At 37.4% G+C, this 17417-nt stretch overlaps 2 protein-coding genes across 3 annotated transcripts in view; one reads left to right on the plus strand and one right to left on the minus strand.

The window, feature by feature from the left end:
• tars3 (threonyl-tRNA synthetase 3) overlaps window positions 1-5117 on the minus strand; it is a 13008-nt gene extending 7891 nt beyond the window's left edge. Inside the window, exons 1-9 of the mRNA XM_017304192.1 lie at window positions 4792-5117; window positions 3822-3905; window positions 3201-3388; window positions 2966-3089; window positions 1915-2039; window positions 1560-1677; window positions 1337-1401; window positions 1165-1243; window positions 861-960 (exon numbers count right to left, since the gene is read on the minus strand). Coding sequence (XP_017159681.1) covers window positions 861-960; window positions 1165-1243; window positions 1337-1401; window positions 1560-1677; window positions 1915-2039; window positions 2966-3089; window positions 3201-3388; window positions 3822-3905; window positions 4792-5112 — 1204 coding nt within the window. The 5' untranslated portion in view covers window positions 5113-5117. The remainder of the gene's footprint in view (window positions 1-860; window positions 961-1164; window positions 1244-1336; window positions 1402-1559; window positions 1678-1914; window positions 2040-2965; window positions 3090-3200; window positions 3389-3821; window positions 3906-4791) is intronic.
• An 896-nt stretch (window positions 5118-6013) lies between these two features.
• ulk3 (unc-51 like kinase 3) lies at window positions 6014-17417 on the plus strand. 2 transcript variants are annotated; one of them, XM_008405521.2, is made up of 14 exons: window positions 6014-6100; window positions 6642-6783; window positions 6960-7100; window positions 7789-7909; window positions 8117-8212; window positions 8725-8868; window positions 10866-10948; window positions 11712-11867; window positions 11995-12100; window positions 12224-12264; window positions 13529-13631; window positions 14766-14830; window positions 15608-15686; window positions 17334-17417. In XM_008405521.2, exons 2-14 carry the CDS (start codon window positions 6679-6681, stop codon window positions 17384-17386), a joined length of 1293 nt encoding a protein of 430 aa, XP_008403743.1. In that variant the 5' UTR covers window positions 6014-6100; window positions 6642-6678; the 3' UTR covers window positions 17387-17417. The 2 variants fall into 2 exon arrangements, with proteins under 2 accessions (XP_008403743.1, XP_008403742.1); XM_008405520.2 differs by lacking the exon at window positions 17334-17417 and adding an exon at window positions 16612-17327.

A 17417-nucleotide genomic window follows, 5' to 3' on the forward strand; every position in this document is an offset into this window, starting at 1 on the left:
CAGAACTGCCTGAGGAGAAATGCAGGTCGGTTCCATGACAGTAAAGACCTCATCAGACCAAAAGTAGGGATTTCTTTGGTGGTTTTCTGACTAATCCAAAGTAAACACAAATCTCCCTGCTTCTTCTGTTAGAGATCATTCAATGGATATGAAAGAAAAAAAACCTCCTTTAGATGAACATTTCGGTTATAATACGTCTGATAGAGTAACTTAAATGTCACAAACCTAAGTTACTCTAACCTGCTACGTTTTKATAAAACAGGCAGCCAGCTGGAGGCTTTTTGAGTTGCTGTGATGCATTGCCCTAAATAAAAGCTGAGAAATGTGGCACTGAGCAAAATCTTTAACCCAACATGGAAGCTTTTCACATTATGTTGAAACTCACGTTTAATGTGGGACTGTTATATTAACGTGCTGACTGAGGAGCTGCAGTCTGCATCCTTCATGCAGCGTAACCAGATGGGGTGACTGGACGATTCACAGATGTCCTAAATATGCCAGGATGAAGCAGCACAGCGCCCTCAGCTGGTTTATGACAGGCAGCAGATTTGGATATGAAGGGAACTGTATTGTCTGACTAACGGTAAACTAGCTGAGGTAAAGGAAAAAGGCTTACAGTAAATATTTTTCTGTGAGATGTGGTTTAAAGTTTTTTAACACAGCAACAAAAAATATAACAATGACAAAGACTGCTAGGCGAAAAAGATGCATCAGCAATTATGTTGGTCGTATAATTGCAGAGCGAGAATCGTCTCTAATTTTAGGCCTCTACCTGCTGAGAGGGCTAAAATGCGTCTGCATGTACTGACTCACTTTGCCAATCTTTCTGTGGTCTCTATTCTTGGCCTCCTCTTGAAAGCGTTCCCACTCTTTCAGCATCTTTGAGTCTGGGAAGGAAATCCCGTAGATTCTCTGCAGAGTCTCCATGTCTGAGCGGCCCTCCCAGTAGGTGGAAGAGTTCTGATGACAGAGATAAAAAAAAAAAAAAAAGAAATATTGATCTGAAAAGTGCTTTCACTTCAAAATAATGGTCTATTTTGTGTTGGTATATCACTAAAATCCAAACATGTGGCTGCAATATGACAACATATGAACAGGTTCTGTGTCTTTTAAAAAACCCAACAACAACAACGACTCTATACTAACTCTGCYATTTCCACTCACCTTGTATATCTTCATTGCCTTGATCTTCCCTGTGTGTCTGACATGAGGGCCTCTGCATAAGTCAATCAAGGGCCCACATCTGGAAAATGTTCACCAGTTGTCGTCAATGACTGCATAAATTCGTGGATTTAAAATGACTAATTGTTTTTCTAGTTTGGAAMAAAGGACTTGCCTGTAGACTGTTGTAGTCGGGGTGGTAACTTTCTCATTCAGAATGCGACACTTGAATTTGTTGTACTGGAAAGAGAAAAGGTTTTTGATGAGAAACACTACATTTTTTATTTTTTTTTAAAGGTATTCTAAGCTTTTATGCCTAAATTGATACATGTAGCCTAGATCATCCAAGTCATATTTTYCCCTGAACTAGGCAGGGAGGAAACATCCTGACTACTTACTTTAAACATTTTTAGCAGTGTCTCTTTACTGATTTCAAGTCTCTCAAAAGGCTGTTTCTCTTTCACCACACTCTTGCACAAAGCCTCCAAGTCTCCAAACTCTGTGCTGGACACTGACCTGGAAACRCCAAACACATCCAGGTCATTCACCCAGAGTTCAAGTTCAGTACTGTTCTGACATTTCAGTCTATATCCCTATTATACGACTCAGGTCGTATAATATGACTGCATATTATACGACACAAACGTTTTTCAATTGGCAACTAAGTTTAAAAAAATACATTAAATGTCTCATTTTTCTACAAGTTCAATGTGAACTYGGCAAAATGCAGATAGTTAAAGAGTACTTGCTTACTTCTGTCCATCTAGGAACATGTCGTAGTAGAAGCCATTCTCTATCGGGGGGCCGTAACACAAACAGCCTCCGTAGAAACGCTCCATGGCTTCCCCCAGGATGTGAGCGCTGGAGTGCCAGTATACCTAAAGGTATAATGAAGATGCATGGAGTGCCAGTTATAAAGGATATAAAAAGATATATAGAGTTATAAAAAGATTTAAAGCAAATATCTAAAAACAGATAATCGTCATCAGTCTGAGTAGGAACAGTATGTAAACGTCTCTTTTACAGCAACACTCAAATTTGTTTCAGACAGAAACAGCTTAATTACTATTAAATCTCTTAATTTGCTTATTTGGTTTCATCTCTTCACAAGAACTTCTCTCAGTGTGTCATTCAAATAAATTCTATAAACTGTTGTAATCCCTGCACATCAGATTCCTTTCATATAAAGCAGCTTTGATGATAAAGTGTTTCTCTTTATAAAACATTATACTTTTTTTATTGTTGAATTGTCCTTTCCAATAGAATTGATTTAATTTTTTTAATTTCTTTGGTAATGTTGGCATTTATCTCTTTTCCCCCCCAACATTAAAAGCAATGTTCAAATCTGTTAGATGTAGCTTAATATGTGAAAGCAAACTTAAATAATTTAAGTGCTAAACCTATGACCAGTTGACAAATGAAAGCTTTTATTTGTCTACTTTTTAAATAGCATTTGTTGCTACATAAACTACTCATTAAACAGTCCTGAAATACAGGAAACTATTTACAAAATCAGATTTGGATAGACCTCAATTTTCTGAAAAGAAAAAAAAAARRAAMMAWKGRMMAWTWSWTSRMTCTTATTGGCTTGTTTACATCAGAGCAACCAGTAAATGTATTGCTTAATTGAAAATACGTTTAATTTCAATTGAATCTCTCCTGTTATCTGTTCTTATGAAATTTGAAAGAATGGTTTGGATATTGTCATATTATTGTGAAGCAGAAAGTTAAAAAAAACAAGGACTGAAGGTACATTTCACTGATTATCACTGACAGGATAAAGTTTTTTTTTTTTTGCACTCACAGCTTGAGCATCTTCATTATCAAAGCGCAAGATCTCAAGAGAGCAGTCCTGCTCAAGAGGTCTGTCCAGATCCCAGAGCTCTCCGTTAACAAGAGAAATTACTGCGCTGTCGGCCAGGCCTTGGCTGAAAGACAAAATACAGAACACCTTCAGAAAAGCTGCATCCATAATTATGTCAGTGATTTCCTTCTTTATGTCAATATTAAAATTTTTGTTTTTAAAAAGTAAAAATGACCTGATGTCAGAGGCTATCTGATACGGTGTYGTAACCCAAGACTTCCCTGGCACTTTTTGCCCATCTGTCAACTCAACAATAATGGGTTTACTTTCTGCAGCCTTCCTGGCCAGCAGGGCATCACTCTCYTTCTTCAGCTCCTCGTAGAGGCTGAGGCGCTCCGTAACATACGGAGGCCATGGATTCAACTTCAGAAGGAAAAAATGKAAGCGAGAAAAAGAAAAAACTGCAATCAGTGTCAAAAAACTGCCTGATATTAATTATATATATATACAATTTGGTAAGATAAAACTAATGTCTTCATGGTTGAACTTCATTCCATTGGAAGGAAKAAGTTTTTTTTATTCTAGATTTTACAGTAAATGGTCCATTGGCCTAYAGATGTGGTGAMGTTACCATGTACCGTTATTGGCTCCCACCTCGACTGTGGACATGATTTATCAAGGGCATTCTCACATTTGTCTTTCTCTAAACTCAACAGGCATTGATGAAAAAAGAGATAATCTGTCTAATACTAAATAATATTCACCTGCAAGTAAGCAAAATTAATAAACTATCAAGTATATTTCACATAAAACAACTTGCTGTTAGAAAATAACTTTATGATCCAGTAAGATTTACCTCCTTCGTTCCTCCATCCACTCGCCCTTTATCCTGCTTTTTCTTGTTTTTCTCACTGGGTTTCTTGTCTGGGATTGGCACCTGCTAATGAGGAGAGCAAAATTGGTTTTGAAACAAATTAAGCAAAAATAATTTATAACTAAAACAAAGTAGAAGTTGACCAAAGAGCTGTATAAATAAGGTCCAGGAATGTGTAAATCTTAAACGAGACAACAAGATTGGAGAATATCTAAAGTAAACGCTGCAGCAATAGCCAACTCTGAAAGAAGTGAAGGTGAGGATACATTTCCTCAGGTTTGAAGGTGAGAGAAATTACATTTTCAACTGAATCCATTAGTTTGTGTTAGAAATCAGTTTTGTATATATATATATATATATATATATATATATATATAAAAGAGAATCTACACATTTTGAAGAAACACATTTTTGAATGCCTCTGGCATTTTCCATCTCCAATGGTCATTGGCAGGACGTGGGGTATGCTTTAAACAGCTATTCGATCAGGAAACTGACAGATAAAGATGTTGTAATTCTTTGTATCCAAAAATGGACTGAGATTTAAACAATGAAACTCTTTTGTATGTGACAAAACAAATTTGATTAATTTATTTAAAACAATTTACAGCACTTTCGAAGTGATTAGAAATTTGGCCTAAAATTGAACTTAAGTTGTAAGTCAAGTTTTTTTTTTTTAAACTAGTGGCTCCATTACTGCATGGTTTTAATTCACCTGCAATAGTTTCACTCACAAAGCAGGTGCTCCTGATGGACAAGGCAGAAGCAACGGCATTAAGCGCTACATTCTACACAAACAGTAACTGAGTGGGACAGCTGTCTGTGGACGTGGGGTGGTGTGACCTATTCAGGCCCGCTCCACTCACGATGACTAATCACTGCGACTCATCCATTTTTTATTCTACATTTCCAATAATTAATCCAACTRTAACATTTCAGTATTTTTTATTACCCCGTTATCAGTTCGGCTGTCAGTTTGTTGTGGTTTTACGATATTCCTCTCCGGGGTTTTGCCACACTGTGCTTCTGTTTGTTTCCTTCCCAGCGCCTCCTCCATCTCCAGCTCAGCCTGCAGACCCCTCCGGAGGTGCAGCAAGCGGTATCGGAGCTTCTCATTCTCCGCCCGCAGGTTTTCGAGCTCCGGACTTACAGAAGCAACCCCGGCGCGGTTAGACCCGCCGTTTAGTCCGTCCCGAAGAGCGGAGATTTCAGCGGTGAGAAGCCGAATCTGCTCCTCCTGGGCGCCTAAACGTGCAGCCAAGCAGTGCGCCATCTTTAAATGACCACTGATGACGTCTTACATCCGGCAAGGATTCGGGAAAAATAAAAGCCTTGCTTGAAAAGTTTAAAGAAGCAGAAAATGGTTAATATTTATTCAGTAAGCCTGTGAGGAAATTAATATTGTTGCCAAACTATTACAAATTTAAAGGAAATACTGACTGYAGTAGTTTCARAGCATTCACGACCCTTACATAAATGAATAAAAAGCAATTACAGACATGATGCAGATATTMCTTTAGATAAGAAAAAAAAAAATCTGTCCWGCAGACAAAATGCCAMMACTGGCTATAAATTAATAAACATTTGTAATCAAGATCAGCGTATGTCAGTCTTGATTTTTTCCCCCATCCTAACAATCATAGCTGATGCAGTTTAGGCTCGTTTTTGTTGTTACATTTGAGTTTATAGCTTTCACTAACCAAAACATTTTTTTTTTGAAAGGCTGAAGTGCTCCACAACTCTATGATAGAGAGATAGAGTTGTGGAGCTAATATTTATGTTGAATGAGTGTACATGTCAAGAAAGGAAGGACTGAGAGATGAAACATATGTTTACATACAAAAAAAAACATAAATTTTTTTCTCAAAGAAGGGAGAGAGATAGAGGGGGATGCTGAGGAAGATGAGGATCTGACATCTGAGAGAGCTCCAAGGCAAAAGAACCCAAAATATTACCTAATATTCCTTTGTTGTTATTGAACATTATTCATTTTAAAACTGTATATAGTTGTTATTTGTTAAAAGTTTGTTAAAAGTTGTTATTTAACTTTTTTTTTAATGAAAACAGTTCAATAACAACACAGGAAATCTAGAGGGTTAGATCTCATTACTCTACAAATCTTACAAAAGTGCTACCATCAAGCTGCAATAGCAGAGCCTTCCACTGGGGGGCAGTAACAAAGTTTGAGACGGATTTCCTCGTCAGCTGCCTGTCAGCAGCAATGTAAACATTTCATTCATGTGCGGTGGACTTGCCTACAGGTTTGTGGAAACTGTTTGAATACGTGTTACTTATTTTTCTTATTAACCACGAAACGTTATGAGTACTTCAGTTGTATTTAAAGATAGCAAGAGACTTGAAACACTGGTGTTGTGTATTTCAGTGGTATCGCAGTCAGTGGTGTATATTAGCTAGCTATAGTTTGGGTAGCCAGCACAGAAACAGCAACAACTGAAACAGATTTAGTTTTATAAGTAGCCCGTCTGCTGTTTTCTTGTTTCAAAGACTTTAACACGCGTCTCTAAATCGTATACATGTTTCATGCTTTCGAGCTACATGAAGCAACAGCTATTATTAAAGTAACTTAGGATATTAGATACCTGTGTACAGAGATGAACCAGTGCTGCTAATTGATAAGGAGGGGACATTAAACCTATGATGTAAATGAGCTATAAACCCAGTGATTAGGACAATTTAGCCAGTATAAAGCAGAGAGATGTGGATAAGCTGTTGATCTCCAAATAAAGGTTGAAGATCAGTGTGTATAATAGTTAACAGCAACATGTTGACTTTGCATCACAGAAGTGACTGTGGGAACCTCTGATGTTGCTCTGTGAGCATGGCCTCAACCTCCAGTTTTGCCCCTCCAAAACTAGCAGACTTCATCCTGACAGAGCGCCTGGGCAGCGGCACGTATGCTACTGTCTACAAAGCCTACAGAAAGGTGAGTTTAGGAAAGAGGAAATGGAAGCCTTTCTGTTTGTCTATGTAAGTTAAATGTTTCTTCTTATTATTGTTATTTTTTTTTTTAGATTTACAAGTTTTTCTGTTTTGATTTGACTTGATGGTCTTTACAAGTTTTAAAGAGTGATTTCTAAGCTCGTCATTGTGATCTAACAGGGGAACAGTCGAGAAGTGGTGGCAGTGAAAGTTGTAGGGAAGAAAACTCTCAACAAGGCCTCAACAGAAAACCTTCTCACAGAGATTGAAATCTTGAAGACTGTGCGTCATCCTCATATAGTCCAACTCAAAGACTTCCAGGTATGTGCTTGTAGAACAATTGCTTTGTAATCACACATCCAATTTTAGCATGTGAAAGTATGCTTTGTACTTTTACACAATAGAGTGTACAATCTTACTCATCAAGCAGCCCTGTGTTGCTGTAGAGCAAAATGGTGAGGTTTGAATATCTAACATTCTTTTTTGAATGTCATATGTCACCAATTTACAGCTTTTTCTTTTCAGATGTGGTCAGACCTTTACCTTATGATCGTTTTGTTCATATCCATGTCTGAAACTCTATACATAGTAGATGGGTAAACAGTCAGGAGGAACTTTTGGATAGAGTGATTAATTATTAACATCATCTTTGGACTTCAGAGAACACATAACATTTTAAAGACTCTGTAAAAATAAAACATTTTATTACTTGACAAAGTTTGTTCTCACAAGTTGCACCTGTAATTACCTGAATGGTCAGGTTGTATAGACTCTATTGAAGCTACCTATTCCAGCCATGCGTTGGTCATTTTGTGGCCCCTTTCTTCACTTTTGGGATGTTGATTTATCCATCATTGGTTTCATTATCCAGGGAGAGAAGAGTGTTTCCAATTGAGACACTATTTATGCTCACTCACGTTATTGTGATGTGAGTGTTGAAAGTTGCAATCTGAAGATTTTAAACCTCATAGCTAATCTTTAATATTTTTCTTCTCTTATTTTTTTTCAGTGGGATGGGGAGAACATCTATTTAATCCTGGAATGGTGTTCAGGTGGAGATCTCTCCCGGTTTATTCGCAGTCGCAGGATTTTGCCTGAGAGTGTGGCTCGGCGCTTCCTGCAGCAGATAGGTAAGGCATTCCAAGTTTAAACAAGTCATATTTTCAAATGTTACACACATTAAGCCCAACCATGTAAAGAAATATGGTTTTTCTCCTATCAATATATTTTTTATTATTTTGCATGATTTGTTTAAAATGTATACTTTTATTTTTAGAGCCAGTAGCATTTCTGATCATGTCTTTTTATGTGACGTTTACACATTTGTGCACAAACAGCCTGCGCTCTTCAGTTTCTTCATGAACGGAATATCTCACACTTGGATTTGAAGCCCCAGAATATTCTACTGAGCGGCTCGGTCCTCAAACTGGCAGGTGATCTCATTCCCACCCAAAAAACTGAACACAAACCCTTATGAATTTACTACACAGACAATTAATAGAAGCTGTCCCTTGCAAAAGCATGTRGATTCTTTGATCATTTTTACCTTTATACAGGTTAAAACCACAAACCTCGGCGTGTTTTGTTGGGATTTTAAGGATTAACGATGAAACTGACAGGCGGAAATTATGTGTTGACTGGGCAACTGTACATTCCATGAATCTGACTTTAATAGAAGAGTTTCAAGAAGAAAGCCATTGTTTAAATGAAAATCACTGGATATTTAAAGTATTTTTTCTTTTTAGCAGTCTAAAGTTTGCCACAAGCTATGTAGTGGACACAGCAAATATGTGGAATAACATCTCTACACAGCCTGAAGTATTTATTTGTAATATGTGAACACATTACAGGAGTAATACTTTTTAAGTCATACTTTTGCAAAGGACTGTACAAGCATCATTGTTTACAGAGAACATATTGCTTAATATTTTGACTTGCTGCCTAGATTTTGGGTTTGCCCAGTACATGTCACCGTGGGATGAGAAGAGTGTGCTGAGAGGCTCTCCTCTCTACATGGCTCCTGAGATGGTGTGCCGACGCCAGTATGACTCTAGAGTGGATCTGTGGTCAGTCGGCGTCATTCTTTACGGTGAGTGCTTTTTGAAAAATCTCCTTTGAAAACCTCCAAGATGAAAAACGCACGTCTTCAGATTAGCCATTTACACTATCTTCATTCACGTACGTGAATTTATATATACCGCTCAGGTCTTGAGCTATGGAGTGTGAGCCCCCTCTAATGGCTATTAATAACAACCTGACAGGGCTGCCTTTTYGCAAGAAAAGATTAATCACACGAGTGGACCTGYCGGCTTGAAGGAGCGCGCTCAGTAGGTCAGAACAGAATTGCACCATTAATCATGTAATGGCAGGCTGGTGAAGGGCCCTTTAMAGGATTAATATTACAGTAATAAAATCATAATGTTGAAGTCACAAACGAGACTATTTCTGTTGATTGGAGCTCTTGACATCAGATTGTGTTTGAAAATTTGAATTTTTCAGGTAGCTCAAACACTACTCAATTCAATTTCTTTTATGCAACATCTAAAAAATTAGCRCTTTCACATCAATCTATCGAACTTAGTTAGTTAATTCCTCTGCGTTATTGCATTCAGTGATTTTTCAGTGAGTTGAGTTGAATGAGCACCACAGGTGATTAACAATTAGCAGCCAGTCAGCGCTGTTTGGGTCTATTCCTGTTTTCAAATGTTAAACATACAACATACTGTGGAAATTGGTTAGAATAGAGAGAGGAAATGAAGAGTGACCAATTTGCACTCTGAGAACAAGTATATGTAAAAGATGTAACACAGTAGATTACCTTAAAGGGGTAACGCAGGTAAGTTCTTTGGTCTCAACTTTTCCCTGATTTGAAGGCCAATTTTGCTTACAAGACTTCACGACCCATCTTCTTTGTTGTTTCATACTTTTGTTTATTGATTTTATATATTCAAAATGCCTTCATTTCCAGTGTTAAATGCTCATCAGACATTAAAGTGTATTGACCTTTCAAAAGGCATATTTGTTGTATTATTCCATTATTTGTATGTCACTTGGAAATGGTCTCAAAACAACAATCGCAATAACTTCTGGACCATTTATTGTCCATCAAAATTTGTTATTGTGACAGACCTATTAATACAATAAATGACCTTAGGAAATATTAGGAGGAGCAACTGTTGTAAAAGGCAGCTTTTACAACAGTTTACAGATCTTTTATTAAACTAAGCAAATTTTCTCTTTATGGAAGTTCTTTCTTTTAAACAATATAACACATTTTCTGGTGGAAGAGGGAGTACTTCACTCAATCATGTGCAAAAACACAATTGTACACAAACACCCACACTCAAATCAGCAGCATAAAAAGTCAGAGGCACTTAAACAAAAGCTGCAAGCTGTTTGATTAATATTACACTGCTTGTTCTTCATGGAGACTCATACAGTTAGTATTAATTTGAACTGAGGTTTAAAATGTTGTTCTGTACTGCATAAAGGTCTTAAGCCTCATTTACAGTGCCTTGCAAAAGTCTTCATATCCCATAAACCTCTCACAATTTTTTACATTCCAGCCGCAAATTTCAGTGTTTGTTATTAGGATATTATTTATTAAACAACATAAAAAAAACATTAGCTGGTCAGAGTTCATGGGAGGAGGGATGGAGTTAATATGACACAAGAAAATTGTGATAGAAAACCTACCAGAGGTGCAGAAGACTTGAGACCGAGGCGGAGGTTGCAAAGACCTTAAAGGGGTCATATTATTCAAAATTCACATATTGCACATTTTCGTACTTCCATTTTGGTCTCTACTGCCCATGCGCTCAAAACTGGCAATAAGTTGATGCTTTTTGGTGTCTGGAAAATTTTGATTTAAAGTGACAGGAGATCCTAAAACAGCTCATTCTGAAAGTAGCTTAAGATACGCAGGAGGGGAGCATCGCATAATGCTAAAACTCCATCATAGTACTGTCTATTTTACATTTAAAGTTGCTGACAGATAATACCAGCTTGATGTCATTCATTTAGTTTGATTTGATGAGGAATCTACCCCTATCAGTAAATTTCTTTCCATTATTTCTGGTCACACAGAGGCTCTGTTTGGACGAGCTCCATTTGCATCAAAGTCATACGCTGAACTGGAGGAGAAAATACGAAGCAATCAACCAGTCGAGGTAAACATTTACAATTTAAACTAATTGCAGTCAGTTCTGCTCCTCCAAACAGTGCCAGATTTTAAAACTGTCTGGAATAATGCAAGTAAGGTTGTTTTTGAATTGCCTTTAATTTCTTAATCTGATATACAGACATAATCAGGCTGAGTAGGAATGAGATAAATTAAAATTCCCTACAAGCATCAGTGTAGTCATGTTTGAAGCTTCTTTCTTGTCAATCTGCCTTTATACCACTAGATGGCAGAGTTTTTATATTTGTGGAGGGCTGGTTCCATCCCTTACATTTAGAAAGCCTGTTTGGGATAACATCTACAGCACATGTTTGTTAATGAAGAGAATTGCATATAGAGATATGATGTTCAAAACTACTAGGTGTTTCTGTTAGAAGACAATGTGTCTGAATGTTAATATGTTTTCAGATTTGTGATGTGCAAAATCTTTTTTTAAACAAAAAGGTTATTCCTGTTTATGATTTCTGGTACATACAAAATAAGCCCTGTGTGAATGAGGCATTGGGAAGTTCCGCCTATGTTTACTTTTGATGAAGAAGTGCTTTCATGCCAACTGAATTCCCAAGTCAAGCATTAGGCTTTGACTCGTGGAATCACATTAGAGCATTGTGCATTATCCAGGGATCCACATTGACTCTAAAGGTCATCTTTTGTCAGAACGTAGAGATGTGGGACACAAGCACTGTCCTTTCTTTTCTTGGATCATCCTGCTAACTGCGCGCAACATAATAAGGTTGTGTTTTATGCATTAGCTCCCTCCCGGGGCCCGAGTCTCCAAGGACTGCAGAGACCTTCTGCTGAGGCTGCTYGAGCGAAATCCAGATGCCCGGATCACCTTTGAGGAGTTCTTCACTCACCCTTTTTTGGATATGGAGCACATGCCAAGCGCAGACAGCATAGTGAAAGCAGTAAGAGAAGGAGAAGGCATCAGCTTCTGGACAAACACCACAAACACTACAAGCCAATTATTATTTTACATAGTTTTAATAGTTCACACTGACAGATGTTTTTTTTTCTTTTCATTGGTATTTAAAGAAAGAGCTGGTGCTGCAGGCTGTGCAGAAGGACCAGGAGGGGGAGCGCTCCGAAGCACTGTCTTTCTACTGCAGTGCCCTCGAGCACTTCGTCCCCGCCATTCACTGTAAGGGCAAGATATACTTTCATATCCTGTCTGTAGCTTATCTACTACACAGCACTTTCTTTGCACAAACAAAATAAACTGAGAAGGAATGCTCATTCTGAAATATTTCCTCTTCTTCCATAGATGAGATGGACCGACAGCGCAAAGATGCTCTCAGGGAGAAGGTAGGCCCAAAGGAACTTTTCATATGTGTAGCATGAATAAGTTCTGCAAATAATTTTTAAGTCAGTCATATAACCTCAGAGTTAATCTAAAGGATTAAACAAGGAGAAGATTTATGTAGGATCAAAGATAACAATTTAACTAAGATTATGAGAAGAGTCATTGTGAGCTTGTAGACAATGATTTTAAAGTAGTTGTGCTCAAGCTAAAGCATATTTTCTAATGATTTATTTAAGCAAAACAAATGCACAAACAAAAAAGCAAAACAGAAGATAGTAATTCTAATATTACTTTAAAAAACAGTGCCAAAAGGAGGCAGTGTTGTGACTAACTTTCAAAATAACATCTTAAACTGAGTATAATCTAAATTTATCAATATTTTATTCATCTCTCAACATCCTAGAGAAATAAACTCAGACTAGTTTTAAGTTCAAATACATAATGGTAATGTTGGGGAAAGAAATACAAAGTTAGATGAATCTCAAGTTTTGGAGTCACTTCGATTGCTCAGGTTTCAGCAACAAAAACATGACTAGAGAAAGAATTAAGCACCATAGCATGGTGTTAAATTGAATGAACAGCAAACCTTCAATATTTGGAAGAAAGGCAAAAATATTTTTCTGCAGCAAAACAAGATAAATGTAATAAAGTAAATGTGTTCAACCAAAACACTTTACAGAACCCAGACAGAGCTTTTTCTCTTGGCACTGTGTTATTCTTGGGGAGGAGTTGTCATGACAACCAATCAGAGGCAGTCTTGGGGTAGCCAAGAGATTTATCACATTTGACAGCTAATAATAACTTGGATTCTATTACGTTTTCTAAAACATATCCTTTGGCCTAAGATAGAGAAAAATATCCAGAGTATATTACTCTTTACAAAATAGTATGCAGTTACTAGGCCTGTCTCCACTCTTTTTCAAGCATCACTCACTATTTAAASCTAAGCAAGAATTATTTTAAACCTTTTATGTTTTTTTTTTTTTTTTTCCTGAATTGATAAAATGACCTCAGAGTGTTGTTGGCATTCAAACAAATTTCTTTTTTTGAGCACAACAGCTGTTGAGGTTTTAAAACATTTGGATTTCAGAGATTTGTCCACCTGTGTCAAAGAACAGCGTATCGTAAAGCCAATTATGATATGTTGCTGAACACTACAAATAACAACAATACACTTTCTCTATCYGTCCTTTTTAGTGGCATGCAGTGTAAATGGAAAAATGTTTTGTTGATCAAATAAAGTCATTGTAAGGGTTCAACCCACAGGTCAGGCAGTATGTGTCGAGAGCTGAGGAACTGAAAGCCCTTCTCGCTTCGGACAACAAGCGGAGCTTCGAGGAGGCTAAGACATCCAGAGATGTTCTCCGAGGTAAAGAGCGTACCCCTTGTCTTTGTTTCCAAATAGGTCTTAAAACTTTTTTTCCAGAAGGCTCATCCATGTGGGCAGCTCCAAATTTCATATCCCTTCAAGTGAAACTTATTGGTAAAAATCTCAGTCCGTATTGATGTTAAACAACATAGTGGATACTGACAGTTGTTTTCTATAATATGCTTGAACCCTGGAGGTTCCTGGGTTTTTCTTTAACATCCTAACCAATATCCTTTTATTGGTTGTGATAGTTTGGGTCAGATGATTGACATTTAGGCACAATGTTCCAGCAAATCAATGACTCCAGTCACTCAACAAATGTGGTTTTGCAATGGACAAAGTATGCTAACATTTAGTGTCAAGAAGGCCACAACTGCAGTGCCTTTGCTTTTGCTCTAAAATACCTGGCAAGAGGACTGGCCCCMAAATTGTGCCAGGATCTTATTATTGACTGCAAAGAAAATGTGGTTTAGAGTTGCTTTAGAACCATAATAAATGGAACATTGACCAACATATTCAATGTTTATTRATGATCTTAATGATGGCACTACTCAAAATGTAATATTTGTAATATATAATATTTCACTGCCTTTTCAATAATTGGCTGTGTTGTTTCTATGACTTCTTAATATTGTGTTTTTAATATGTAAAGCACTTTGAACTGCCTTATTGCTGAAAGGTACAATACAGACAAACTTGATTGATTTATTGGTATCTCAGGAACTTCCTAAGGGACAATTTGTTTGTGTGCAGAAGTGTGGAGAACATCTGCACTACAGTCAAATTTTGGAACCCAGGTTTTTTTTTTTTTTTGCAAGATTCACTGAGATTGTGTCTCTTCTGTTTATTCCACCCTTGAAACAGTCATTAGACCTSAGAACAGTTCAAATAAATTATTGAAACCACCAAATTAATGGGATAATGATGACATTTAATCCTGTATATAAACTACTGACTGGATGCACTGTTTTTCTCAGCTTTTTTTAATATTGCTAATTTATCCAAATCATGAATACTTGGTGTTTTCAGCAGTCCTTTTTATGAGATGAATGACTGTGAGCTGTAAGCTACATTTTTTTCTTCACGTAGCACTATTACTGAATTTAGAAATGTATTTTATTAATTTTTTTATAGAAATGTCTAAAGACCAACCTCGTCTCTTGGCTGCCTTGGAGATGGCCTCTACAGCTATTGCCAAGGTGAGACACTGGGAGACGACATCAAGGGCTTTTGAAGAATGTTCTTGTTGGTGTCGCTAAAAACATTTTCTAGATCAATAAAAGATAGAAAAATTTTTCCCCAGAAAGTTGGGAAACAATACACCCACTATTAAGACAGCTGTCTGAGGCTCCTTTTCAGGCAATAACTCCTACGAAAATGTGTTCTGTTCCACTTTGTTTTAATAAAATACTGCATGTTTAATTTACTGCTGAAGACATAAAWTAAAAACGAATACACAGAAAAAATATTTAGCATTTTAATTTTATAAAATGCTCCTGAGTACTTTAAACTTGGCAAGTTTGACCCACAATTCAAAAAGTTTGGACATCACTGCTGTATTATAGCTAACTCAGGGGCATTCAGTTTACTTGTTYGTWAATTTTTGCAGGTAGTTGGTTATACATAGCGTTTTACTGCCACATATCAGAATAAAGGAGACTAARTATAAATGCACACCACACATTTTAGAGTTTCTTCAGTAAGAACGCCTGAATATGATCCTTATGATTTTGCTCTATCCCTTATGCATTTCCAATGAAATATAYTGAGGTCTGTATTTGCAAAACAACAAAGTATAAAARTGTTCARCAGTGTGGGAATRCTTTTMCAACAGTTTCACCATGTTGTGCTTACAAACTGAACCTTTAGAAAACCAAGAATGAATAAATGAGTAATGTGACTTTTATGGGACTTGTTTATTGTGATAATTGGGCAGTATCAAATCAGGTTCTGATCATCTGAATCTGCTTCCATAGGAGGAGAATGAATCAGATGATCTGGAAGCTTTGGATATGTACCAGCAATGCTTAGGAGAGCTACTGTTGGCATTAGCAGGTAACCAAATGCATTTATTGCATAATGTTCAGAATTTAATGCAATATTCCATATTGACCTTAGTTTTATTACTGAGGCACTGCACTGATATCAAAGGTAAGTTCAGGAACATTTTAGGAAGAAATGGAAGAAATGTACCCTATTTTATATTCCCAAAAYGTATCATTCATCTGCATTCTGAGAATGAGCCTAGTGAGCAGAGAAGGGTTGAAAAACGTATCTTGATATTTAATAGTATACTATGAAACAYTGGTGAACAAGTGGCATAACATTTCCTGTTTTATCCATAGTTTTCAGTCCACGTCATTTTATTTTTAAGTAGTTATGAGGCATGGGGCGAAATTTAAATTCTGCTGCCTGCAAGTTACTCAACATCTTGTTGCTAGGTAACCAAAGAATGAGTGAGTGAGTTGATTCCACTCATCATGCTTTGCTTAGCTTAGCGTGAGAGGTTGATAGCATGGTGTTAAATTGAATGAACAGCAAACCTCCAATATTTGGAAGAAAGGCAAAAATATTTTTCTGCAGCAAAACAAGATAAATGTAATAAAGTAAATGTGTTCTCCGATCCAGAATGCTGTGCGATTCTGGATCGGAGTTCAGTGAATATTCTCTAAACTGAATATTGAATGTTCCAACAGACGTATTTTCTATTGATTTTGATTACGGGTCTATTGCAGTATATATTACTGATTWATTGTCCAGCTTTAGAGCGGGGAAGGGCTGCTTTGTTAGAGGTGAGGTTACAAATTTGCTAAACAATGTGGTAYCACAGAAATCATATGTAGACAGAAAGAGGCGAAACTTCAAATGCGAGATTAGATCACTAAGAAGGAGTAATGAAGATTTGGAGTCTTTTAAGTGACAGACGTGGGAGTAACTGAAGACACTCCAGCAACTCACTCTGTGGCTTGGCGTCCATTAGGCCTGGTTCATGAGCTCATCTGGGAGATCAGCCTAATGGAAGAGGTGGAACAGAGTCATCCAGATGTGGCTTTGAGCTGGGATGAGACCGGCTGCCAGTGCCCTGTGTGTGGTATGAAAGCCCTGCCATCTGCTTCCACTTCAGACACCATATTTCAACTGTGTGTGTTACTGAAACCTGGAGACAAACAAAAACTATTATCCCAGTTGCCACAACTTTATTGCTTAAATGTGTTGCGGGGATGAAACTGGAGAAACTCTTTATGTAAGCAGGAGTATAACATCAAATTAGATGTGCTAAGAAAGGTCTCCAGGTTGTCTATGGAGAAGCAATTCCTGTTTCCCCCACTGTCAGGGCGCGTCGTTGTGCAGCAGATTCCACCACAGTGATTGTTGGGGAGAAAACATTGGTTCTTTGTTCACCCAAAAGCTCTTTGCTGTTCAGCTCCCCAGTGCACCTCCCTGCCACAGAKCCCTCCTCCTTTTTCTCCTCTTTCTGCCACTCTACCCTCCAGCACAACCGACTGTGAAAACAATGGCCTAGATTAGAACAATTTCCACTTCTTCAGCCTCCAGTCAACACGCTAGTGAAATCCAATCTAGTAGTTCGCCTCTTCGTGAACAAAAATGATTAGGTACTCGACTCCCCTCCTATTTTAGTTTCATTATTTCTCTGCTCTTCTTGTTGTTGTTTTTTTTTATCCCCCTCTCTACTCGATGCAGCTGAGCCCCAGGGTCGCAGGAGAGAGCTGCTCCACAGTGAGGTGAGTGGGTGAAGAAATGGTTCTACTTTTAGCACCAACAAGC

The sequence above is a fragment of the Poecilia reticulata genome, linkage group LG3 (genome assembly GCF_000633615.1).
Source record: "Poecilia reticulata strain Guanapo linkage group LG3, Guppy_female_1.0+MT, whole genome shotgun sequence".
Lineage (NCBI taxonomy): Eukaryota > Metazoa > Chordata > Actinopteri > Cyprinodontiformes > Poeciliidae > Poecilia > Poecilia reticulata.